The 26966-nt window shown below is 44.5% G+C and overlaps 2 protein-coding genes across 2 annotated transcripts in view; both read right to left on the bottom strand.

Moving 5' to 3' along the window:
• The window catches only part of ADAD1 (adenosine deaminase domain containing 1), a 36383-nt gene extending 25807 nt beyond the window's left edge, over positions 1 to 10576 (bottom strand). Inside the window, exons 1-7 of the mRNA XM_030564259.1 lie at positions 10423 to 10576; positions 9116 to 9326; positions 7324 to 7512; positions 5562 to 5729; positions 4729 to 4797; positions 4021 to 4146; positions 367 to 490 (exon numbers count right to left, since the gene is read on the bottom strand). Of these exons, the coding sequence (XP_030420119.1) occupies positions 367 to 490; positions 4021 to 4146; positions 4729 to 4797; positions 5562 to 5729; positions 7324 to 7512; positions 9116 to 9314 (875 nt within the window). The 5' untranslated portion in view covers positions 9315 to 9326; positions 10423 to 10576. The remainder of the gene's footprint in view (positions 1 to 366; positions 491 to 4020; positions 4147 to 4728; positions 4798 to 5561; positions 5730 to 7323; positions 7513 to 9115; positions 9327 to 10422) is intronic.
• Positions 10577 to 11653: 1077 nt separating this feature from the next.
• KIAA1109 (KIAA1109 ortholog) overlaps positions 11654 to 26966 on the bottom strand; it is a 236674-nt gene continuing 221361 nt past the window's right edge. Inside the window, 4 exon segments of the mRNA XM_030564256.1 lie at positions 11654 to 12931; positions 14850 to 15015; positions 23961 to 24095; positions 25153 to 25347. Coding sequence (XP_030420116.1) covers positions 12715 to 12931; positions 14850 to 15015; positions 23961 to 24095; positions 25153 to 25347 — 713 coding nt within the window. The 3' untranslated portion in view covers positions 11654 to 12714.

Raw genomic sequence — 26966 nt, forward strand, 5'->3', positions numbered from 1 at the left:
ACACATTAACTGGCCTGTGTAGACCCTGATAGTGTACAGTAAAGGCTCCCTAATTAGCTTTTGCCTAGTACTGTTTGCAATAATACTATGTTAAAGTGCACTGGGGAACATCAAAGATTATTGAGAGTAAATACTATTGTAATGAGTAATAGTGTGTAATATACTACATACAGAGAAAAACCTTATAAAGCCCCAATTTTTGGACAGCAACATAAAATTAAAAAATAAAAAATAAAGTTAATAAACCCCCAAAACAGTAGCCCTAAGTATATAAAACTACTATTCACAAAATGCATTGCCATCAATATTTAGCTTAATCAAAATGGTTGTCTGCAGTTCTTGTAGTTTACGTACTCATCTTCTTACCTAAGCAGAGAGCGTCTTGCAGTAACAGCAGCATGAGTGTCATGCAACACTCTCCCATCATGATGAATGCACTGACTGTAATTGAATTCTCCTGTGCCAAGAGCTACAACTTCATACTGTCCAGCTAAAAAAAAAAGTAGTTAACAAGTAGCTTCGTTTGATCGAAGGATCCCATCTTTTTAAAGTAACTGCTTTTAAAGGAGGAATTAAAAGATTCCATTTTTCATTAGAGTATAAAAGGGGATGAAAAAGGAGAGTATTTCAGTCTAATGAGGCCACACATTTAATTATTGGTGGAAACTTGATTGGTAAGTGAAAATAAATACCTCTTTACGATAAGAGTTTAGAGTATATTTAAAAAAAATCATCACACACCTGTGGAACACTATACTTTTAAAGTCCTGGTGTATCACTGACCCTATAAATCCTTGACAAATTGTAAGCTGGAGGGGATAACTGAGAAGAATTCAGAACTTTGCTCTTCTGGAAACGAGAGAGGTAGTTTTTACTCAGTTTCCACAGAGACAGAACAAACAGTTTGGGGGGAGGGGTGGCTTTTAAAATCTTGTGAGAGACAGATGACTCTGATGACTCCCTTAACTGCTTTGACTCAGATTGCTAAGTGACAGCAAGATAAATGCATCAGTGCAGTTGCACCAACATTGCCTACCTCAAGGGACAAAAAAAAAAAAAAGACCTATGGCTCAGTGAGTGTATCAATAGTGCAGACGGCTTAGGCAGGAATGAGGCAGTGGAAGATGAAAGACGGTATTTGTACTTTGTGTACAGAGATTAATTTGAACTCTGTTCAGTACAGTTGGACCTTATACCGTTGTCTTGTTGAATTTCACCTCCAAGGGTTTTCGTTAAATGCTCAAATACCTCTCTTCTCCTCGGCTACACTTTCATTGTGTATCATCTCCCTTTCCCTCTGTTGCTGCACCTCAGAGCTTCATCCAGAGTTTGTTAATTTTGCAGTAACAATTCAAGCCTATTTCACCACTTTGGCTTCCTTACTACCGCATCCACGGCGATCTGGGTGAAGTCTCCTTCAGGATGTTCCATCAGTTTAAGATCAATAGGATAAGACCAAAGCTCATCTTTTCCCTTCCCTTCTCCATATTGGCAGGACTCCACCATCCTCCCCATTCCCCAAGCTGGCATCATTGCAGTATAGCTCGCTCTCCCTTTATTTCACCCCACTACTCAATCTTTTTTGCCTTACTACTTTTTCCTCCTGTCCTTGCCTCCCCAAAAAGATTTTTATTTTTCTCTCCCTCTCCAAAAACCCATCTACATCCTGTTAATCCCCCTTTTAAGATTATTGTAACTGCTTCTCTCTAACCTAGATGATGTCAACATTGCTCTCCCCCATTACAGATAGAATCTCAGCAATACCTTTCATCCACAACTCATTCCCTGACCTTGCTGTTAAGAGATGGTAACAACAGAATTTAGAAGTACGCCCTAGGGTCCAACATTGTAGCAGGAAGATAAAGCACAGGAGAATTCTATCCATCCTCTTCCATGCATTGCAAATGACATCAGTAGAGCAGAATGAGGCAACCCCCAAAGATGGAAACAAGACCACTGGAAAGCATCCCAAATATGGCACCTCACATACTGATTACTGTCAAAAGTAACATTTTTAAATACATAGTAGTCAGTCTATTCTTTCATATACAAATCTAGCTACAGTGTTCTTCATCTTCAGGACCTCTTGGCTAGATAATGGTATGACAATACCTCGAGGGAGCACCCTGCAACTTCCCATATTCATCATTTGAATATAATTGTGATATTTCATATAAAACATGCAATGTGAGGTATCATGGGAAAGGTTATGATCTGCTGAAACCCACTGTTCCATCTAACTATGCATATCATCAATGCATATGAAGTTATGAGAACTGAGTTGTATGATTGTCACTAAAATATGCTGTGGGTTTGGGAAGCACCCAGATACTAGCTCCCCAAAAACAATAACCAGGGGGTCAACCAACACCCGTGTGGGTGTTTAATAATCATCACAACAGCCATTGTTCAGCAAGTGAGCTAAAATGCAATGACTCACTTGCCCAAGGCCACACCAGGGGAATTGCTCAACCTTGCCTAGTGACTCAGCAATGCCCACCAGACATGCCTGGACTTGTGTTCTCCAAGCACATGGACTACAGGTATAAAACAGAACACAGTTGGGCCCATGCATTTGCCTTTTCTCCTCCCACCACTTACGCTGCAAGCAACAAGAACGCTCAGAAGGCTGAAGACTCCAACTGAGGAGATTGGCCCAGGTTTAAGAGACAAACTGTATACTAAGGACTTTAAGATCCAGTGGGGTGAGAACACTGCTTGACCTAAATACGGTTTAGCATGATACGGGTTAATGCATGCTTGTATTTTCTTTTGGTAACCACTCTGACTTTTTGTCTATCATTTATAACCACTTAAAATCTCTCTTTTGTAATAAATCAATTTGTTTTAATGGTTTATCTTTACCAATGAGTTTGCCTGAAGTGTTTGGTAAATCTGCTAAGGTTTACAAAGGCTGGTGTGTGTCTTCTTTCCATTGATGAAGTGGTGAACCAATTAATAAACTTGCATTGCTCAAGGAAGGTTCTTGAGCAGTGCAAGATGGTATATTCCTAAGGTACAAGACTGGAAGCTGGAGCAGGGGCGGGGGGGAATCTGGCTGGTTCCTCTTACTGTATGATTCAGGAGTGGCTGTGGGAGCATGCAATCTAGATGGGTGTGGGGCACCACATGCGGTTGTGCTGTGTGATGATAGTGCCTGGAGTTGTTTGCTGCTTATCACTAGCAAATTTTGCAACAGGCTGGAGAGTTAAGAGGGCACAGCAGTCCCACAAATGGGGATCCCATCACAAATGGTACTTTATTTGGTGATATTCTTTAAAGTCACTGTAGGCTGCATCTACTGCAGAACATGGCCTACGATTTCAAAAGAGCATCTGTATCTATCTGCATTTTCTGTACTGTAACTCTGGTCCAATGAGTGTGCTCCAATTACTTCACATTAGAGTTTACTTCAATTATAGTCCCTGCCCCAGAAGGCTTATCTGTTCTGCGCTTGTATGGCGCCCAGAACAATATGAGTCTCTGTTCTTGACTGGGAATCTAGGTGCTATAATGAATGAATAAATAAATAATGTAAGGTTTTCAAGTATGAAATGTGTTATCCTGAGAAGCAACCCTTTAATTTCACTTAGAGAACTCCCAGTGAAACGCATATAACAAAACAAATAACTCATTGTGATTACCCTCTGAAAGTTCAAAATGAAAAGTAAGCCTGAGCAAGTGAGATTATGCAGCAGTTTCAACCCCAACAATCTTGAGAAGGCTTGCATCTTTCAACTTTTCTGGTGAGGGCTAACACAATGGAATGCTTTCCATTTCAATGCGTACAAACAGATTTGTAATATCCTTATAAGGGAAGTACAATAATGTTCTGTTTTGTATAGATGATTTTACGGCATGTCAAAAGAAGTACGGTTTGCTGGTTATGGGATTTATTAGGCTACTATACTTGTTAATCTACATTGCTATATTATGCTCAACACCCCTTTTTGTATATGCACTCTACAAATACAGAAGAGTTTTTTCGTACAAGTACACTGAACATCAAAACAGACTTGCCTTTTTCAATTATAAAAGCAGCCAGTGAATTGCTACACCTCTGGTACTCTGGATATTTGGCAGTCAGACTGCTAAAGGTTTCTCTGACAGCTCGTGAAAATTTTTCATACACAAGATGCCTTCTCTCTAGTGAAGAAAATAATTTAAAAACAAAAAAAAGACTACAGAAACCAGCAAAATACAAGTTTGCAGGAAAAAATAGAACAAAGCAATGTCAAACATTCAGGTGAGCTACAAAACTGAACATATGATAAAGTCATTCAATACATTGACGAATCTGTACTAAATAATCCTAACAGGCATTTTTGAATTTAAAAATTAAAAATGTGTATGAAAAATTGAGAATAAGAAAATTCAAGCAAGTTATGCTAGTATGCTCCCTAGACGTAATCTATTAGACACAGCCTTTTATATCTTGAGGACAGAAATGTTAATTCTAACTCTGCCACTGACTCATTGTTTGACTTTAAGCAAGTTCATCTGTGTATTTATCCATCTATATGACAGGTACACCAATCTTACTTCAAATGTCACTGGGAGATTAGGGTACTGAAGCAGAGACATCCCTGCATGAACCAGGTAGTAATATTTTCATAGATATCATTAAACTGGCAGGAATGAATATCAAATACAACTCTGTAAAGATGTGTTAGCTTTCCAATTTAATTTTCTCGGGGGGGGGGGGGGGGGGGGGAATGGTTTTCCTACCATAAGGCATCTTTGAAATGTATGTTGATTCAGCTGAAACTCTGGGTTCTGCAGGAATCCGGGGAGGACCTGTACATTTAATTAAGAAAGTGTCAACTGTGGGAAATATTTAAGACTTTAAAACATTCATTGTCATTTAATGTTTCTAGCAGTAGAGTAGTTAAATTTTAGTTAAAGTCCCAAAATAAAGGTTGCTGGAAACAGTTTTTTCAAGTTACATAAATAGAAATTGGACGACCCTCAAACAGCAAGAATAATTTAAACTCACACTTTGCCATCTGTCAATTTTTTTATCATTGAACAAAAATAAGTTACTTCCCAAATAATTTAGTTCCCCTAAATTAGTCCACATTATATAAGTACTGCTCTCTTTCAAAGCTATAGCAGGTAAAGACAGAAGATTATTATTAAAGTCCCTGCCTCAAAAAAACAGGAGATTGATGTTGTAATAACAGAATTATTCAGAAAGCAGTGACTTAGTGCAATAGGACTTTCAATAAAAAAAGTCTCAGACCATGAACAAAATTTAAAATTACTTTTTACAGGAAAGAATAGCTGTAATAATGTGGAAGACTACAGAAAAGAAACTGCTTAAAGGGTTAAACTTCCTTATTGCTTTCTCCCCTTTGTAGATGGCAGGAACCTTGAAAGCAGCATTTAAAAATACAAGAGAAGGAAAGGGAAAATTTAAGGATTGCAAACCGATTAACTATGCCGGAAGGATTCGTTGGAATAGGCAGAGAGACACTGATGCAGGAGTGTTTAGTCAAAGCTACTCTAGACATTTATTTAAAAAAATACTTTTATTGTAGAGATGTTACTGGAATATTTACCTGAACTTTCAAAAACCTTTGGTGCTATAGCATCCAACTGGAGAAGCTCATCCAGAGCCAGTTTTGCTGCATTTGATTTAGACTCCTTTTTATTTTGCCCCAGTCCTGTCTTATATTGAACTCCATCCACCACTGCACAAAAAGCAAAGTAAGCCCCCAAGACGTTGCCTAGAAAAAGAAGCCATATACAGTTAGAAGTTTATTTTAACATATTCATTAACTTTATGCATTTATAATTAGGGAAGATCAGATGAATATAAGGCCAAGATACTTTAACAAATCCAAACTACTTTTTACATCTACAAGAATTATATTTTATATACTTACATTTCACCTTTCATCCAAGATTCATAAATAGATTTACACACATTAATAAAAAGCCCAGTTTTTCAGAGGTGCTAGGCATTTCATTGTAGTGCCTTCACATAGGTGCCTTTCATTTTCGTGGAAACTATGGCCATTCAACGCTTCTGTAAAATGAGGCTATTTTTCTACTTCTCAGTAGTGGTGTGATGTTTAGGACCTGAGCTTCAGAGACAGAAATTAAGAGTAAAATTTTCAAGAACACCTAGACTCAGGAGCCTGTGTTCCATTTTCAGAAGTGATAGAGGAGCCTAAATCCTATAGCCTTTCAATCAGAGTAAGTTCTCCTAAGTGCCCAAGTCACCTCTGAAAAAGGGGGCTTACATTAATGGTAAAATGTCTGGTAATATATTTCCCAACATCAAAGTCTGTGTCAAGAAACAGAATTCCAGTTTCCCAATATCTCAGCTTTCCTCTGGGGTTAGTTTAGCAGACATTATTACTTCCTAGTAGGCAGAGAGCCTAACGAAAACAAGACCTTTGAAAGGTCAGGTTCCATCTCTTTTTGCATTGCACTGCACATGACAAGACAACCTCCTGTCATTGCCATGGTTTGATCTGTTAACCAAGGTAGCCTTGGGTGGACACAGATGTTTCACTGACTGGCTCACTTTCTCCCCAGTCCCACCCTATCTGATTCAGTCTGAGGAATTCAGCTGAATAGCACTGAAAAAGCATTAAACTCTCCATACAGATGCAGGTCCACTGTGACCAAATATCAAGCTGAAGCACCCCAAAACATGTAAGTGGAGAGGATGCAAATTACATGTCAGGAAATGAGTATGTTCAAGGTTGCATAATATTAACTCATATTTGGTACAAATTTAGCAGGTCAAGTTGTAAATAAAGTTGCTTATAAGAAGTATGACTGTCTATAGGTATGTCTACACTGCAATTAAAAATCCACAGCTGGCCCATGCCAGCTGACTTGGGCTTGTGGGTCTCAGGCTAGGGATCTGTTGAATTATGATGCAGACATTTGAGTACAGGCTGCAGCCTGAGCTCTGGAATCCTCCCACCTTGAGTCTGAACATCTGAACTGCAATTAAACAGCCCCTTAGCCTGAGCCGGAGTCAGCTGGCATCGGTCAGCCATGGGTATCTAACTGCAGTGCAGGCATATACTATAAGAACTAATTGTCTAAAAAGTACCTGAAAAAAGCATTCAAAGACCAGGGTGAGAGCATTTTCTAGAATTGATTTTGTAGTGATCACATTAACCGCTGATTGGATTACATGAAGGCAAGATATAGGGATAGTAAATATAGCTTTTAATACTACATACAGTGTAACCAATGTTTTAAAAAATTAGCTTCTGCATCATTCAGTCACACCAACTGCATACAGAGCAACTTCATGAGGCAACAAGGACATTTTTTCTTAAAACCAGAAATATTTACCTGTTGTAACAGTTTCCTTCAAATCTAGTTGCACACGCTGCATTTGTGCAAACTGATGCAAGGCAGATACTGGGTTTATCTCCCCACGTTTATATTTTAGTATAAACTCCTTTGGTATTTTCTTTGGAAGAAGTGAAGTGATTGGAGGCGGATGGGCTGCTTTGGAACATAACAAATCTGAAACATAACCTAAAATATATTTGTTAAATTAAGAGGTTAGTGTGTAGTGAGCTAAAAGCAATATATAAAAGTAAAATGAAAGTGTGAGAATAGAATTGCTGCATCTCAACAAAGGCTACCTAGAAGATTAAGCAATTTGCATTTTATTCTAATTGAAGAGGTTGTAAGCAGTTTTGGTAACCCTGTAAATGTCAGTGACTGCCCCTTTAAAGGCACTAAGGTTTGTGCATTGACTGGTAAACCTGATAGTCTTTGAAGTCAAACCCAGTCACATGTAAGCCCAGAACCAAAGGCCATAATTTCCAGGGATATAAGTACTTCCAGAGATTATCTGATTTAACAGATCAAAATCTGTTTCATGGCATACAAAAATAGCAGAAGCACAAGCCATAGTTCTTTACTATAGTATCACAAAGGGCAATAGAGGTTTTGCCTCATGCTGTGGACCCTCAGATCCATTTTAACTGGTCATGCAGGTGCTTAGGATACAGCACTGGTGTTACCCTGTATCTACACTAGAAAAAAGACTGGACTTTAGCATGGGTTATCTTAGCCTGATCTAAACTTGATTACTTTTCCTAAGCAAGACACTGCCCAATTATCCAAGTATGTTTTGAGCTTTAAGCACAGGAAAAACATTCTTCTCCAAAAAGTCACAAAAATGTTATTACGTTCAGTTCACAAATACACACAAGCACCTGCCACATGAAATAAATGCTGCATCTAAATTATACAGAATAAGAGTTCCCCTTCAGTTATAACAAACATATTGATAGACAAACGATCAGAAATAAGACAACCTGCTAAAATCTTGAACTCCTTCATTTGAAAGTTACATGTGCAGGGGTTAGAGAATTTGTTACTATCAAACAAAACTGTAGTTAAAATTTTCAGCTTTTTCTACAAAAGACGATGCACACAAAACCTGTTATATACATGTTGGTGCACTTCATATGAAGTGCTGTGTACACATTATAGACCTGATGAAAAAATAAACTCTAGATGGGCAGATCCCTGCACCCACATGGATCCTCAACTATGGGTTCAAGGTAGAAGTTGCCCTAAAACAAGAGAGATGGGGACAAAGGCAGAAAGCAAATTAGTCAAATGAGAGATAGCATTAGCATAGTGGGCTGTAAGGATGAGGATTCTACACCTCTCTTTTACAGAAAAGCTATTTCTGAAGAAGTGTTTATTCAAGTTTATTAAGATGAAAAGTCCCTGTACTTCCGCCTGTAGAGTCACCCAGTTTATACAAACAAATTCCATAGATGTTACATGTGATGTTAAATCTAAATAGGTTGCATCTCTTTAGTTACACCATTGCTGGATAATAATTAAGAAACAGCCAAATAATATGTTTGCTGACATGTACAAGAGGAAAAAGATCAAAATTAGTTAAAGTTAATAGTTCTAACCTTTTATTTGCCCTCAATGTCTGATTTTTTTAAATTGGTAAGAAATATTTTTTATTATGAATGATCCTGGTAAAAGGCAAGTAGATGGCATGTCTAGGCAGGTTAATTTTCATTACAATTTTGCAAAGCCATTTGTACTAGTGTTGAAAGGCCATTCCTAGAGCAAATCAACTTAATAACTGTAAAGACAATACCTGTGCTTTGTGTCACCTTACGTGCTGAATTTGGCATGTTGTAATTTTCAGAAGATGAAAACATCAGGCTCATATTCACGGGGTGTGGAGATGGCTGAGGAGGGACTTGAGGAGGGGGTTCAGCAGGCAAGTTCTTTTTTAGCATCTGAGCAAAACTGGGTACTCTGGAACCTTGAAACCAGTCATTGTTGCTAGCCATTCTTCCATCTACCTACAAGCCAAATTTAGCCAACAGGTATTTTTAAGGCTGTTGAACATTAGCATAGCGTAGCAAATCTAGACAATTTCCCCACAAATTAGTTTACATGTTTCATTTCTCCTGATTCTTTCTGCTAATAAATGAAGTTACTAAATTGGAAAGCACACTAATAATAGTTGAAACCCAAACTTACAGATGGTGAAAAACAGAATATAGAGAGATAATGGCCATGCTAACGATCAGCTAAGAACTTTCTCCCCTTCCGTGCAACCACAATCTGAAAGGCAATTGCCCCACTGAGTCCCAGCTCCCCTAGCTCACTAGTTCTCAACCAGGAGTCCGGGGCCCAATAGGGGGCTTCGAGAAGATTTCAGGGGGACCTCCAAGCAGGGCCAGCATTAGATTTGCAGGGGCCCAGCAGAAAACCAAAGCCCCACCGCAAGGAGCTGAAGCCAGGTCCCTAAGCCCCAACACCCTAGGCTGAAGCTGAAGCCTGAGCATTGTAGCTTTGTGGGGACCTCTGTGACATAGGGCCGCAGGCAATTGCCCTGCTTGCTACCCCTTAATGCTGGCCCTGGCTTTTAGATGCAAAAGACCAGTTATGTGGCACAGGTGAGTGGTGGAGTTTTTATAGCATGTTAGAGGATGGGGGGAAGTTCAGAGTGGGGAAAAAAGGTTGAGACCCCCCTCTCCAGATTACAAGAGCAACGAAAGCAGAAGCTCCAGCAGGGCTGCCCAGGGTCAGCAAGGTAGAGCCCCACGTGGCCAACTTTCAGGTTCTAGCCCCTTTGGGTCAGGCAAACGGGGCGGGAAGGCTCCTTCGTCCCACTGTCCAGCAGGCGCTGGGGCGGGCCAGGCTCCCCAAGGGAAGGGATCCCAACTTGACGCCATCCAACCCCCCGCCCGCCCATTGGAGACTAACGGCGCTGGCAGCGTCCCCGCAGCAGGTGCTTGTATCAGCCCCACACCTCTGCAGGGCAGGCGCAACGACGGGACCAAGGGGCGTGCAGTGGGGCTGCCCCCCAGTGGCGAGCACAAGCCACTGCCATCACCAGGTGAGGGTCACCCTGCAGCCCCCTCTTCGGGGCGCGGACTCCGGGCCACGTACCGAGACTGAGTCTTAGCCCCAGAGCCAGCCCGGGGCCCTGCCCGGTCGCACCGCGCGAGAGCAGCCCCCCGCGGTGATTTCAGTTTTCCTCGGCTGCTCCCTCCGGCCGCACTGACGCGCCTCCTCAAGACCGCTGCGCGGGGCAACGAGCAGTGACGGGTGCGTGACACCCGCCGCCTCCGAGGCTGCTTCCCACCAGTTGGCTGTCAGCGAGGCGCGAGGGCGTCTCTCGAAAAGCCTCGCCTTCAGATCACGTGATCCTCTCCCCAACCGCCGCCGGGTTAGCTGGCGCTGCCGGCAGGCCTGGCTCTAGGCGGCTCAGCGCGGGGTCGGCCTAGGTCCCGGGGGGCCGTGTCCCTTGCCACACGGGGCAGCACGCTGCATAGAGACCGCTAACGTCCCCCCCCCCCCGGCCGTGCAGATAGTCGGGGCAGGCCGCCCGGGGCCCTTCTGCAACCCTCTAGCAACGCGCGGGCGTGTACAATGTGACCGGCCAGCGGCGGCCGCCCCTCCCTGTGGGGGCGACTCGATGGAGCTGGCGGCCCTGGGCTCAGGTGCTTTGTTATGCACCTGCCTCCTCTCGAGGAGCTGGACTCTGCTTCCTGGAGCAGCACCGCACCCGGCGGTGGTCGCCCGCCCCTCCCCCCTGCAGCGGCCTCGCAGCGCTCGTCGTCAGCGACTCCGAACCGGCCTCGAAGAGGGAGGAGTGAGCTCGGGCGCCGAGAGGTGGCAGCACCGGGGCTGTTATGCCTCTTCTCTCCCAAGTCCGGGCAGTTGTGTGCACGGGACAGCCCCTGGGGTAGCTACTGTCGCTGGTCCCCGTCTAGACATTTTCCTGTGGCTGGAGCCTGGCTCTTGAAACAGTAGAATGTAAAACTAACCCCCCTACACGCACACCCCTTTGGCAAGAAGCGCCAGCATCTGCCTCGCTGGGGGAAAGCCCCACGCTCGTGACTTTAAAATCCCAATTTTATATAAGGGAAAAGTTAAAACAAGAGGTCTCAAAAATGACCTAGTTTTCAGCTTCACTGAGTTCAGTTCAGGTCAGGTCATGATATCCAGAGCACTGGGGTTTACATGTGAAGATGGAAACAAACATTTTAAAGAACACATTTTTAACACAAAAATACTATAGAAATGTGTATTATGTTGGCTACATGAACGGTACAGTATCTTGTCTTTCATTAGATGAACAAGTGTGTGGGGCTTAAGGACACATTACAAAGTCAGCTGGCCAGAAGAGTTATTTTTATACAGCTGGGTGTGCATGTACAGACATTTAATTTTAACTTTATTCACATTGCACTAATGAATGTTGGGCTTTAAAAAATTATAATAGATGCAAGCAAAAGTGTTAAACTACACACATATATAACATAATGTAGAGTTCTTAGTAATCCTGAGAGGAGCAAAGTAATGTGTGATGTTCAAGTGCTAGAAGTCTTACCAAATAAAAAGTGTCTGAAAAATCATGGCTTCCAGAGATTTCTGTAGGCTTCCAGCTGGTGGAAGATAGATTTTTATTTACTGTATTAAACTCTCAGATTTGCACTGGTTAGCTTGTCATTTTTCTATTTCATTATTAATGAATGTTCCCCTAGCTCTGCCTGTTCCCATCCAATTACAGCTGAAGACATTATATACTACAGACTTTTTTCTTCGAACTTGTACAATTAAAACTCTAATGTAACGTATTTCCAGTGCTTGAATTAGGGGACACAAGTGTGCATGCCCCACTAACACTTCTTACTGCTACTTTTTCAGAATAAGGAACTTAAATTTTTTTTTACAACACAGTTACTGTTTTTTATTACAAGTGTAAAACTTAGAATGATTTTTAGCACTATGACAATCAGTTCCATAAATTATATACATACAGGAATTTACACAAGTCTACACTGACAAAAAAAAGCCATTAACAGTCACATTAACAAGGGTTTGTGTGTTATGGCCAATAAAAGTTATGAAAATTCACAGTTAATCTTCACATATTTTAAAGATGCACGAATCATATTGCACATAATAAAACTGTTAATGCTAAACAGCAGATTTACAGTATTTCACCTATTCTTTCACAGAATATACATTGGTCATAATCATGCAATACTTTACCACATACAGAATGGTATTGTAAACCACTGTAAACAGTCACTTACAATGTAAGTTTTAAATATAGTAGCAAAAAAAGCTGTTAGGTTTCTCTTTAAATCATACTTAAAATAAATTCTTATTATACAATAAAATACCAGTCTCAGACAGAAAGGAAATATAGTTTTGTCACAAATTATATCATCAGTGTTCTTCCTTGTCTTTTCCTTTTTTTTCTTTTTCATCCTGTAGAGCAGTACCAAGTTTTTTTATAAGGACTGACAGAACTTTGTCCAGTGGGTCCATTACGCCCCGTTGAAGCCACTTAGGAATAGTAGTCCTGGCATGATGAAAGCCCAATTTTTGAAGAATGTAATCAACACCCACTGGGTCAATCTTTCTTCCAGTCCAAGAGATTAATCTAAAACAACAAAAAATTTAACCTTTTGGGAATTTTTGGGTAAGTGTAAAACTCAATTCAGCCTTAAATATGGCATAGCAACTAGAACCTTCATCACAAGTTAGTTAAAGATTTGACAATGCCAATGTTATCTTTTACACTTCTAAACTGTGAAAGTCCAACAGGCATTTCTTTCAGTCTCAACTAACTTATGTAAATAAATTTTGTATTTATACCTTTTGAGAGACTAGATGATTTAGGAGATCACAGATGTAATAAGTCATCTCTGGATCCTGTGTCAATTTGGACCATGTTATGGTTAACCAAAAATGGTTACCTGATAGATGTTTTACTGACCTGGATGGACTGAGTTGGTGGTCTCACAGTCCAGTTCTTAGCAAGCAAGTGTTCACTTATCAAAACATTATAGTTAGCTGTAATTGGTGCCCTTGTTAGTCTCAGCAGAGACCAACAACTGAAGAAGGCATGGAGACTACACAATTACCCCCTCTCAGAAGTGATTCCTGTTGGTCAAGGATGAAGTGCATATTTAAGGCAGGGGGTGCCTGTACACCTCCCACTGCATCTGTTGTATGGGAACTTTTAATGAGAACTACATTCATTCTATAATAACTTTTTAAAAATACTTAATAGTTGCATTCCCATTGTGAATATGGAGGGGGAAAAAGTTTTCCCTCCCTGCATGAAAAAAGGAGTTTCTTAAATTACATCATTAGAGAAAGCGGGGGATCTAACTAGCAGATAATCAAAACAGAAAGTGAATATTTGAAAGAGACATTTTTCATCTGAATGTCTGCCTCAAATTATTTTTATAGCCCTGTAGCGAGGCGGTGTGGCTCCTCTCCCACTCAGGGAGGGTCGAGCCCCGTCAGTCATCCACAGGGGCGGGGCCGCTGGGCAGAAGTCCCGCCCCTCAAAGGGTCAGGCGGCGACCCGGAAGAATAAAAGCCAGGCCCCCGTTGACTTTGCCACTGCTCTGCCCTGCTCCAAAGGGTCAGGGCTGTTTAAACTGTGTTTGGTGCCCTGCCCGAACCAAGGGCTGGGCCCCCTCTGACTTCGCCACTGCTCTGCCCTGCTCCAAAGGGCCAGGGCTGTTTAAACTGTGTTTGGTGCCCCGCCCGAACCAAGCGCTGGGCCCCCTTTGACTTTGTCACTGCTCTGACCTGCCGAAAGGCCAGAGCAGACTGTAATTGCAGGGAAGACATCGAGGCCGGTGTGGCTCCCCTCCCCCTCAGGGAGGGTCGAGCCCCGGCGGAACCCGTCTACAAGCCCCCAGAAGTGTTATACATTTTAAAAATGCAAACAACCAATAGATCCCTGACCCCAACAGCTTGCATCCTCAATAGAAAACCTACTGACAGAATAGAAGAAGAAAGGTTGTAAGTTCTTTTTTTAAATTGGGAATTAAAGATTATTTGAACAATAACAGAAAAAGGTAAATGACAAGTTAATGTGTGGTCCTTAATGAGTTGCATTTTGCTTCATCTTGACTTTGAGCACCTGAGAACCTTACTGTTGTATGTGCAGGAGTTCTAAGCAGTATAACTCTCAGTGCCTTTATCCAGTGGCTACTCTTGAATTGGGCTTGTCAGCCATAAATGAATTCATTAGGCACCTGACTAGATCTCTTACGTGCACAGGATGATCCAGCAGATCAGTGGTTGTCTATGGTGAATGATGGTATTACCCAGCATTTGTTACCAAATGACATTTCATATACTGTAGCAGGTGTCTTCCTATCATCATCTAATAGCCAAAGCAGAATCTGTGATAGCTTCCATAAGGCTAGATCCCATTAGTAGGTTAACTATCAAATTGTAACATCTGTGGTCTGAAAAATAGTCTCTGCAGATAATACTATTACTCAGCCAAAATAAATGTAGAATTGAATATTCTGCAAAATAAGCCTGCTAATTACCTAAGTGTGGGTTCCAGATGCCAAGTATTGCACATAAATTCTCTCCAGTCTACAGTAGTGTAAGTAATGCTTCCTTCTGCATCTTTCTCAGTGGAACTCTCATCAAGTACACTAACTGGACTTTTCTGTCCTGGTCGAGTAGACAAAATACGAGGTGGAAAGATGGCTACAAAGCAGGAAGGAAAAAAAGTAAAATTTAATTCATTGGCATTTATTCAAGACTTTACTTGGACTTGGTGGTAAAGTAAGTGCCGAGTTCATCCTTATCTTGGACACATCTTACTTCAACAAGTATTAGGAATATAATTTTAAAGCTCCTTTAACCTCCTTTAAGAGCAAGTTACACATCATAAAAATAAACTCTCAAAATCCTCAAGTGTAATGAACTTTAAATACCTTAATAATGTAATGTTTATTTTGCATGTATATTTTAAAAAAACTATTCACACTGAATGCAAAGATGTGTGCAAAACGCTGGACTTCACACACACCAGATACTCCACATTTATAACTTTCACCACATTTGTAATTCACCTCTTTTAAACACATGGAATACCTTGATGTGGACATAGTAGCAAAACATGGGCAGACACATGCATGGAATGAAGCGGCAGGCTGCAACTTTTATTAAACTTTAGTACAGGGAAGGAGTGCTTGCTGCCCATGATCCATACTGTCCTATACTCAGCATTTACTTGGTTCCAGTGCAGGGATTAACTAAGGTTAGGATTTTGTCATGGTTATTTTTAGTAAAAGTCATGAGCAATAAACAAAATTTCATGTAGGTCCATGACCTGTCTGTGACTTTTACGAAAAATAATCGGGGGGGTGTCAGATGGGGGATGACAGCCGGAGATAAAGTAAGTTACCTCACTTATGGCCAAGTTCTCATACACAAAGATGAAGTTTTAATGTTAACAGTTTATAAACTAATCAGTTTTTTAAAGTTTGTTTATTCTTTAGATTTTTGTGAGGTCAAGGAAGCTAGGTTTCAACTGTCTACCTTCAATCATTTTTGTCACTGTACATAAGAAATACACAAGATTGATTAGTTATTTTTATATTAGTTTACATTTGCTAAAGAATAGAGGACTTGGTATTTAATAAACTAATACACAAATCTTTTATAGCAGGGGTAGGTAACCTATGGCACAGGTGCCGAAGGCGGCACACGAGCTGATTTTCAGTGGCACTCACACTGCCCGGGTTCTGGCCACCAGTCAGGGGGGCTCTGCATTTTAATTTAATTTTAAATGAAGCTTCTTAAACATTTAAAAAACCTTATTTACTGTACATGCAACAATAGTCTAGTTACATATTATAGATTTATAGAAAGAGACCTTCTAAAAACATTAAAATGTATTACTGGCACACAAAACCTTAAATCAGAGTGAATAAATGAAGACTCGGCACACCGCTTCTGAAAGGCTGCCGACCCCTGTTCTATAGCATTTTTCACTTACTGGAAAGTGGATAAACATTGTGAATTTTTAAAAAAGTGAAAAATTGCTTTTACTTAAAATCATTTAATTTGCTTATTAAACATTTTTTAAAAATATAAACGTTTAAAATAAAATCTGAATTTAATACAAAATAAGTTAAGGCCTAAACTTATTAAAATCTATTAAAACATTTTAATAAAAATAAATATGCTGAATCCATGAGCCTCTATGAAAAACTTTGAGTTAAAGGTTACTTTTCTATATAAAGAAAGATGTTTTTCCCTGATTCTAACTTGAGATCAAGCTTTACAAATATGGCACAATAGGTTGTGTACTTATTAAGGGCTTGTTTTAATAAAGATATATTTTGTATGCTCTTTTGTGCATGTAATTTCAGTTACCACCCTATTACAGCTTGACAAGTCATGAGCAAAAAGTTCATTACCTAGTAAATAAGCAACTAAGCAATATATAATTCGTCATTTTCTAACATATTAAAATGTACAGTTAATAAGAAGCTAAAAATAATAACCTATGTAATTGCTTAAATAAATGTATATAGTTATAGTATACCCTCCTAGGTTGCAAAGAGATGCACCAAATCTAGTGTAAAGCCGCCATTTACTTGTAAATCAATGTTTCAATGGTTATCTCAACCAATGCACCTTTCTTTAGAAAATAAAGTACAAATGGAAAACTTGACTAAAATCAATTATTTAAATTGAGACTTTCTACTTGGTTATTTAAGCCATCTTGATTTAAGTCAGTCCATCCTGATCTACAGCTTTACAAAGAAAAGTTAAAATAAACATATGGCAAATTCCAAGTTTCTTGACTTCTAATCCAACAAAACAGCCAAGCAAGACTCAGACCTTTTTGTTAGTATAAGAACAAATCTCAGGTCTTGTCTACACTATTGCTTAAGTTGACGTAAAAGACGGTTACTCACCTTTGTAACTGTTGTTCTTCGAGATGTGTTGCTCACATCCATTCCAGTTAGGTGTGCGCGCCGCGCGTGCACGTTCGCCGGAAACTTTTTACCCTAGCAACTCCAGTGGGCCGGCAGGTCGCCCCCTGGAGTGGCGCCGCCATGGCGCCCAATATATATCCCTGCCGGCCCGCCCGCTCCTCAGTTCCTTCTTGCCGGCTACTCCGACAGTGGGGAAGGAGGGCGGGTGTGGAATGGATGTGAGCAACACATCTCGAAGAACAACAGTTACAAAGGTGAGTAACCGTCTTTTCTTCTTCGAGTGATTGCTCACATCCATTCCAGTTAGGTGACTCCCAAGCCATACCTAGGCGGTGGGGTCGGAGTGAGAAGTCGCAGCATGGAGCACTGCAGTTCCGAAGGCCGCATCCTCTCTCGACTGCTGGACCAGGGCGTAGTGGGAAGCAAAGGTGTGGACCGATGACCAGGTCGCTGCCCGACAGATTTCCTGGATGGGCACACGGGCAAGGAAAGCCAGCGACGACGCCTGCGCCCTGGTAGAATGCGCAGTCACACGGTCCGTAGGGACATGGGCCAAGTCATAACAGGTCCTGATACAGGACGTAACCCACGAGGATAACCTCTGGGAGGAGATGGGAAGCCCTTTCATACGGTCCGCTACCGCCACGAAAAGCTGGGGGGATTTGCGGAAGGGTTTGGTCCTCTCTATGTAGAACGCGAGAGCTCTACGGACATCCAGCGAGTGGAGCTGCTGCTCCCTGCCTGAGGAGTGAGGTTTTGGGAAAAAAACCGGGAGGAAAATCTCTTGGCTGACGTGGAAGGCTGAGACCACCTTGGGTAGAAAGGCAGGGTGCGGTCTAAGCTGCACCTTGTCTTTGTGGAAGACCATGTATGGGGGGTCTACCACAAGGGCTCGGAGTTCCGACACCCGTCTAGCTGAGGTGATAGCTACTAGAAAGGCAGCCTTCCAAGAGAGGTAAAGCAGGGAGCAAGTAGCTAACGGCTCAAAGGGGGGCCCCATGAGCCGGGACAACACCAGGTTAAGATCCCAGGTTGGAGCAGGGGGACGGACGTTGGGGAATAACCGTTCCAGCCCTTTAAGGAATCTCGACACCGTCGGGTGAGAAAAAACGGAGCGACCGTCCGCACCCGGGTGAAAGGTGGAGATAGCTGCTAGATGGACTCGCAACGACGATAAGGCCAGACCTTGCTCTTTGAGGGACCAAACATAGTCTAAGATTTCGGTTACCGAAACTTCCATAGGGCGGAGATTTCTCTCTACGCACCAACAGGAGAAGCGTTTCCATTTCGCCGAATACGTGGCTCTTGTGGACGGTTTCCTGCTGCTCAAGAGCACCTCTCTCACGGGCGTGGAGCAGCGCAGCTCGGAACCAGTTAGCCACGCAGGAGCCACGCCGCTAGGTGCAGCGACTGCAGGTCTGGGTGACAGAGAGACCCGTGGTCCTGGGTAATCAGGTCCGGATGAAGGGGCAGGGGAACTGGGTCGGCTACGGCCAAGTCCAGCAGCATGGTGTACCAGTGCTGTCTGGGCCATGCCGGGGCCACCATGATCACACGAGCCCTGTCTCTGCGCACCTTCAGGAGGACCTTGTGAACCAGAGGGAACGGAGGAAACGCATAGTACAGGTGGGTCGACCACTGGATGAGGAAGGCATCCGCTATCGACCCCGGCTCCCTGCCCTGAAAGGAGCAGAACGCTTGGCACTTCCTGTTCCCCTTGGACGCAAAGAGGTCCACCCGGGGATAACCCCACCTCCGGAAAATGGAGAGAGCGACGTCCGGGCGAAGGGACCACTCGTGTGACAGGAAGGATCTGCTCAATCGATCCGCCAGCGTGTTCCGTACTCCGGGAAGGAAGGAAGCCCTGAGGTGAATGGAGTGGGCTACGCAAAAGTCCCAGAGTCGTATCGCCTCGAGGCACAGGGAGGAGGACCTGGTGCCGCCCTGCTTGTTGATATAATACATGGTCGTCGTGTTGTCCGTGAACACGGCTACACAACGACCCTGAAGCTGATGACAAAACGTTTGGCAAGCAAGGCGGACCGCTCTCAACTCCCTCATGTTGATGTGTAGCCCCACCTCCTCCTGAGACCACAGGCCCTGCGTCCGCAGGGTCCCTAGGTGGGCCCCCCAGCCTAGATCTGAGGCATCCGTTGTCAGGGATACCGAGGGCTGAGACGGGTGAAAGGGAAGACCCGCACACAATACGGACTGGTCCAACCACCAGCCGAGGGAATCTAAGACCTTCTGGGGGATTGTGAGTAACATGTCTAACGGTTGCCTTGCCGGCCTGTAATGACTGATAAGCCACAGCTGGAGAGGCCTCATGCGGAGCCGAGCGTAGTCGGTCACAAAGGTGCACGCCGCCATGTGGCCTAACAGGGTTAGACATGTCCTCACGGACGTCAACGGGGCTGACCGCAAGCGTTGAACGATCGCCGCCATGGTCTGGAACCGCTGCAGAGGCAGCGAGGCCCTGCCCACAGTGGCGTCCAGGACGGCCCCGATAAATTCCACCTTCTGAGTGGGCCTCAGGGTGGACTTGTCTGTGTTTATCAACAGGCCCAGACTCGCAAACATGCCGGCGATCACGCGGACATGGCTGGTCACCTGCTGTTCCGACGTGCCCCGAATCAACCAATCGTCCAGATAAGGGAACACGTGGACACGGTTGCGCCGAAGATGCGCCACGACAACTGCCATGCACTTTGTAAACACCCTCGGGGCCGTGGACAGGCCGAACGGGAGGACTGCAAATTGATAATGAAGAGCCCCCACAACGAAGCGGAGAAAGCGTCTGTGGCGCGGCCAAATGGCAATGTGGAAATACGCGTCCTGCATGTCGAGGGCGGCGTACCAGTCTCCCGGATCCAGGGATGGAATAATGGTCCCCAGGGATACCATGCGGAACTTCAACTTCACGAGGTATTTGTTGAGCTCTCGCAGGTCGAGGATAGGCCTGAGGCCCCCCTTGGCCTTGGGGATCAGAAAGTAGCGGGAATAAAACCCCTTGCCTTTCTCGTTTTCCGGAACCGCCTCTATAGCTCCTTTGCTGAGGAGCGTCTGCACCTCCTGCCGAAGGAATTGCTCGTGAGAGGGGTCCCTGAAGAGGGACGAGGAAGGAGGGCGGGAAGGAGGAAACGAAACAAACTGCAGGCGGTATCCCGTCTGCACCACGCTTAAGACCCAGCGGTCCGATGTTATTTGGGACCACGCCGGGAGGAAAAACGAAAGGCGGTTGGAAAACGGGGGGGAAGGATCCATAGGGGAAACTGTTACTGCGCCCTCGAGCGCACCTTCAAAATGAAGGCTTAGGACCAGGCGGGGGTTTTGAGGAGCCTTGGTTCTGCCCCCCTTGGTTCCCCGACTGCCTGCGCCTCCCGTTCCTGCCGCGGCGCCTGTAAAGGTCCTGCCGCTGGCGGAACTGGGAAAACGGCCTGCGTTGTTGTTGTTGTTGTTGTTGCGGCCGGAAGGGTCTACGCTGCGTCACGGGAGTGTGCATCCCGAGGGACCGCATAACGACTCGGTTATCTTTCAGACTCTTGAGTCTGGGGTCTGTTTTGTCAGAAAATAGGCCCTGGCCTTCGAAAGGAAGGTCCTGTATGGTATGCTGGAGCTCCGGCGGAAGGCCGGAAACCTGCAGCCAGGAGATGCGACGCATCGTAACACCTGACGCAAGGGTACGGGCAGCCGAGTCCGCAGCGTCCAAGGAGGCTTGCAAGGCCGTGCGTGCGACCTTCTTGCCTTCGTCCAAGATGGCCGTAAACTCTTGGCGAGCATCCTGTGGCAGCAGCTCCTTAAATTTGTCCACTGCCACCCAGGAATCAAAGGCATATCTGCTCAGCAGGGCCTGCTGGTTGGAGACCCTGAGCTGCAGCGCCCCAGCTGAATACACCTTACGGCCAAGGAGGTCCATCCGCCTGGCCTCTCTTGATTTGGGGGCCGGAGCCTCCTGGCCATGACGCTCCCTATCGTTCACCGATTGAACCACCAGTGAACACGGGGTCGGGTGTACATGGAGATATTCGTATCCCCTGGAAGGGGCCATGTACTTCCTCTCGACGCCTTTTGCTGTCGGAGGGATGGAGGCCGGAGACTGCCAGATGGTGTTGGCGTTGGCCTGGATGGTTCGTATAAAGGGCAGGGCGACCCTGGTGGGAGCATCAGAGGAGATGATGGTTACAATTGGATCCTCTATCTCCGAGACCTCCTCCGCCTGCAGACTCAGATTCTGAGCCAATCGCCTGAGGAGGTCTTGGTGCGCCCTGAGATCCAGCGGGGGGGGACTGTTGGAGGAGGTACCCGCCACCGCCTCATCCGGGGAGGAGGATGATGAGACCCCCGGCACGAGAGTGTCTAACTGAGGGTCTTCCTCAGCCCTCGCCTCTGCCTCCGGAGCCACAGCGGAGTCCTGCTGCTTGGACCCTTCCTCCCCTTCCGGGGAGGGAGGGGGGCGAGACAACGAGGCTTCCGGGGCCCTACGTTCCGCAGTCGCCGGCCTAGGAGGGAGCTGCTGGGGGCCCTGGGCCTGATGGTACGCCCAGGGTGTCCAGAATCCCCACTGTTGTGGGCCGTGCTCCTGCAGCGGCGGATCACCAAACAGCGCCGCCTGCCGGTCGGTGCCCAGCGCATAGCCGCTGTCCGTCTGGGAGGATACGGACGGCTGTCTCGAGGGCCACGGTGGGGCCGACCCCGGATGGTACGGGTCTGCGCGGGCCGGCACGGAGGATCGTCTCGGTGCCGGGGACCGGTACCGGGAGTCATACCGGTGCCGGGATCGGGACCGGGACCGGGATCTGTCACGGTGCCGTGATCCTGATCGGTGCCGTGATCCTGATCGGTGCCGGGCGCCGCTTTGGTGCCGGGACCTGCTACCAGCTCGGTGCCGGGAGGTCGACCGGGACCTGCCACCAGCTCGGTGCCGGGAGGTCGAGCGAGACCGGGACCGGGACCTGCCACCAGCTCGGTGCCGGGAGGTCGACCGGTTCGGCGAGTAGCGTCGGGACCTGCTCCTGGAGTCGCGGTGCCGGTGTCGACTGGAGCCTGACCGCGACCTTCTCGATGCCGACCGGTGCCGCGAGTGCGACCGGTACCGCTGAGGGGAGCGGTGCCGGGACTGCGAGCGGCGTCGGGATCTGGAGCGCCCAAGACGTCGGGACCTGGATCGGGAACGACTGTCTCTGGGCGGTGCCGACATCATGGGCTTGCCTCTGGACACGACCCGCACCGGAGGTACCGGGGGTGGCAGCCGAGTAGGCTCAGTCAGGGCAATAAGGTCCCGAGCCGAGGCGAAGGTCTCCGGTGTGGACGGGACCACTATCTCAACCCCAGATCTCATGGGGGAGCTCGGCGGCACCGGACTCAACGGACCCGCCGGGCCCGGAGTCAACGGTGCTGACGGTGCCGGCGGCGCCGCGGCCGATGTCGAGGCCGGGCGCTCTAGCCGGGTCTGCCTGGCCGGAGTATTAGACTTCGACGGCCTTGGCTCTGGCTCCAGTGCCGGAGAGGGTCGGTGCCGAGGAGTCTTCTCGGTGCCGGAGCGATCCGGTGCCGGTGCCGATACCACGGCCTGCGAAGCCGTCGGGTCAAGTGCCGCCTCCATTAAGAGAGTTCGGAGCCTTTGATCCCTCTCCTTCTTTGTCCTCGGCTTAAAGGCCTTACAGATGCGTCACTTGTCGGATCTGTGCGATTCCCCGAGGCACTTCAGGCACGCTTCGTGGGGATCGCTGGTAGGCATGGGCTTCTTGCAGGCCGCACACTGCTTGAAGCCCGGCGAACCAGGCATGAGCCCGGTGCCGGGTGCCGGGAAGGGCTAAGCCCCCGGCCAAGAAGTACTTTACAACTAATTAACTTAACTATCAACTTAACAGACTAATTAACAACTATAATGAAACTAGAGATAACGATAGATAACGATAGATAACTAGGAGAGCTAGGGACGTGGAGGACAGCTATGCCGCGCTCCACAGTTCCAACGACCGACACGGCGGTAAGAAGGAACTGAGGAGCGGGCGGGCCGGCAGGGATATATATTGGGCGCCATGGCGGCGCCACTCCAGGGGGTGACCTGCCGGCCCACTGGAGTTGCTAGGGTAAAAAGTTTCCGGCGAACGTGCACGCGCGGCGCGCACACCTAACTGGAATGGATGTGAGCAATCACTCGAAGAAGAACTTATGTTGCTCACTGGTGTGAAAAAGCCACCTCCCTGAGTGACATAAGTTACATAGACTTAAAGCAGTATCTACATCACGCTATGTTGGCAGAAGAGCGTCTCCCGTTGACATAGCTTCCGCCTCTTGTTGAGGTGAAGTAATTATGCTGACAGGAGAGTGCATCTTCACTAGATGGTATGCAGCTGCACAGATGTAGCGCAGTAGTGTAGACTAACCCTCAGTCATTAGCAGTGCTCTTTGGAAGACATAGATCTGTAATGTCAGTTACACTGTTAGGGTAGGTTTTTCAAACTCACTCAGTGTTATCTTAATTCTAGTCCCACTGATTTTAATGGGAGCAGAATTTGGCCAACTCTAAACATTTTGAAAACCTAACCCATAAAAAGCAAGTCTTCATTTAACCAAAACAAAATGTACTTTATTGTATTAATAGCAATGTATAAAAATAAATCCATATATAAGTGGCTTAATATAAGATGATTCATTTACATAACATCATAAAGATTTTTTTTTAAATCCACATACCTTTTTCTTTTTCTTTAAGATAAGCAGACACCAAGTCATGCAGAAACATGATTAATTCAGCATCCATCGTCACACAGATGTGGTCTGTGAATTCAGTTACTACACTGCACTCCACCGTTGGTTTAACACTGGTGTCTGCACAAAGAAAAGTAATTTTAGCATATTGTAATCTGTGATATATATACACAATCTGTCTCAATTTTTTATATATATATATATATAAAACACAAAAGACCTTAAGAGAATTGATGTTGCAAAGTCAAGCACTCAAAAATTATGAAATTCCAGAATTAATGTTGGCCAGCTTTGCAAAATTAAGATTCTTTTTATGTAGTTTTTCCCCCTAATGCAATTTAAATTTTTTTAAAGAGAAATTCCATCATGTAGAACTATATTGACCCCAATTTGTGTCAGTGAACCATAACTATACGCAGCTCCATCAGCTCCAAATATAAGTGTAACAGACACTATTGGACATGGAGGTCAAACATGCCTATTTGAGCAGCAGTGTAAAAGTTAACCAGTGTAACGAGAACTGATGTAAAATATGGCCATTTTGGCCAAGATTAAAAAAATGGAAACCTAAAGAAGGCTCCTAAATTAATGGCTTAGTTTTCAAAAGCGCTGAGGTCTCTCTGCAGTTAACAGGAACTGGAAAGTATCTGCACTTTTAAAAGTTAGGTCACTCATTTTAGATGTCTGCCTTGGAGTCTCATTTTTTAAATGGCCCTTCTTTCTAAAATATATCACAAGTTAATCATATTAATCCATTTATTCAAAATTTTCATAGATGGTGAGGGTTTCCACCCAACCTTCCAAGGGTTTTCAAACAGTGCCTGGTCTCTAACTGTATGTTAGGGTCCCTCAGGATTTAACATCAGAATTCACTCTAGGTTAGTTCAAGAAAATGGAGTAGCCAGTGTCCTTCTACCCAGAACTCCAACTATCTTCAGATTAAAATCACAAAATTTGAGCTGGTTCTCAGACTGTACTTTCTTGCATAGAAATCCATTAGTTTGTCAGCTTTTCAGTTTTTAAGATACAAAGATTAATTCTTCTCTCAGACCAATTTTACGCCAGTGTAACACCATTTACTTCAGTGCAGTAAAATCATCTAATACCATTTTATTATCAGAACTGAAGTAATAGTCCTGAACAGTGAGAGAAAAAAAGAAAAAGATGTCCATCGCACCTTGTAATGAAGGTTCCTGTGGCTCTTGAACATGAATGGATTTAAAGTCCAATTGCATCCTTGGTAATGCAAAGATGGTTTCAGTCTCGTGGTTGTAACTGGATCCTCCTCTGAATCCACTTAACAAGCTTGAGCTTTTCACTGTTGTGCTGCTTTCTGTGTTATTAGCATCAACGTTTCGAAGCAGGTTTAGTTCTATATGGATAACAGCAAATGCTGCAATTCAGCAATCTTTATTGAAAAGCCTTATCAGCATTTAAGGAGACAGATTTGCAAATGTTCTAGCCTAATAATGGTTTTGTTTTTCACTGCAACATGGTATTTCAATGTCAAGACCAGTCTCTCACTCCTAAGAATGTCGGGGCTGAGAACACTCTAGGAAGTACATTTATTCAGAGGCAAGAGTAATGTCTCAAATCACTCCTACAGCATCCTTGGGGCATTATTCTGTACTCCTTACTCCTTCCAGATAATTTTGCCTCAATAAAGAGAGACTACTACGGCCCATACATCTTCACCATACTCATGTTTTCAATTACTTTTAAGAAAGCGATCTAAAGAATGGATGGAAGACTGACAAATAATCATTTTGGTTTTTTAAGCAGTATACATATACATGACTTTTTCATAACATTTTCTCTAGAAACCACCACTTTAATTAAGGTTTCAAAACAATCTTTGTTGTAATCCCCTATTTTCCAATGCTTGGAATTTAGCACAACATTCACCTTAATTTTGGAAATTGACTGTGAAGATACTAATAATATATTCCCAATTATAATAAGTGTGACCACACTGCTGTACACCTCCACTCAAAGGAATAGAGGTTGTTTATAACTCTGAAATGTTCGTAATGCTGAACAAAAAACATTATGGTTGTTCTTTCAGAAGTTTACAACTGAATGTTGACTTAATACAGCTTTGAAACTTTACCATACAGAAGAAAAAAAGCTCCTTTCCCTTTTGTAGTAGTTTACGTTTAACACAGTACTGTACTACATCTGCCTTTTTTTTTTTTTCCCCTGCTGCTGCCTGATTGCTTACTTCTGGTTCCAAATGAGGAATATGGTTGACTGGTCAGTTCGTAACTCTGGTGTTTGTAAATCTGAGGTTCTACTGTATTAGCTCCACACTTAAAGTTCAAAACAATATGCATGTGTGAACAGCTTGTTAAGTGCATGGTGCTTAGAAGTCTGATAAGCCTGAGAGATCTGATACTTGCAGCGCCAATGGAAAACTAGGCCAGAAGTCTATCTAGGTTTTTATATTGCCCCATACATAGAATTCAAGTATCTGTAAGAGTCTTGCTGTGTTATTCAATCTTTGGGAAGCCCAAAGTCCACCCTGATTTGTCTCTGATTTCCTGGGTGAGGGACAAAGAGAGAACCTTTTAAAGTGAAAGCTCTACTCTGCTTAAGCAGAAGAGAATAGAAGTTCAAAACTCACTTTTATTCTAGCATTACTTATGTGAAACTCTGGGGGACATGACCAAGTAATGAGGTTTCAAATAAATGAGGTATGGATTATAGGGGTGTCATGGTATCTTTCCCCAATCCGAACCTTAGAGTCCAAAAATTAGGGTACCAGCATGAATTCCTCTAAGCTTAATTACCAGCTTAGATCTGATAAGCTGCCACCGATCAGGAATTCCAGTGCCTGATACACTCTGGTCCCCCAAAACCTTCCCTGGGACCCCCAAGACCCAGACCCCCTGGATATACAAGGAAAGTAAACCCCTTTCCTCACCGTTGCCTTTCCCAGCCTTCCCCTCCCTTCTCCTTCCCTGTTAAGTACAGACTCAATTCCCTTGAGCC

The sequence above is a fragment of the Gopherus evgoodei genome, chromosome 5 (genome assembly GCF_007399415.2).
Source record: "Gopherus evgoodei ecotype Sinaloan lineage chromosome 5, rGopEvg1_v1.p, whole genome shotgun sequence".
Classification (NCBI taxonomy): Eukaryota; Metazoa; Chordata; order Testudines; family Testudinidae; genus Gopherus; species Gopherus evgoodei.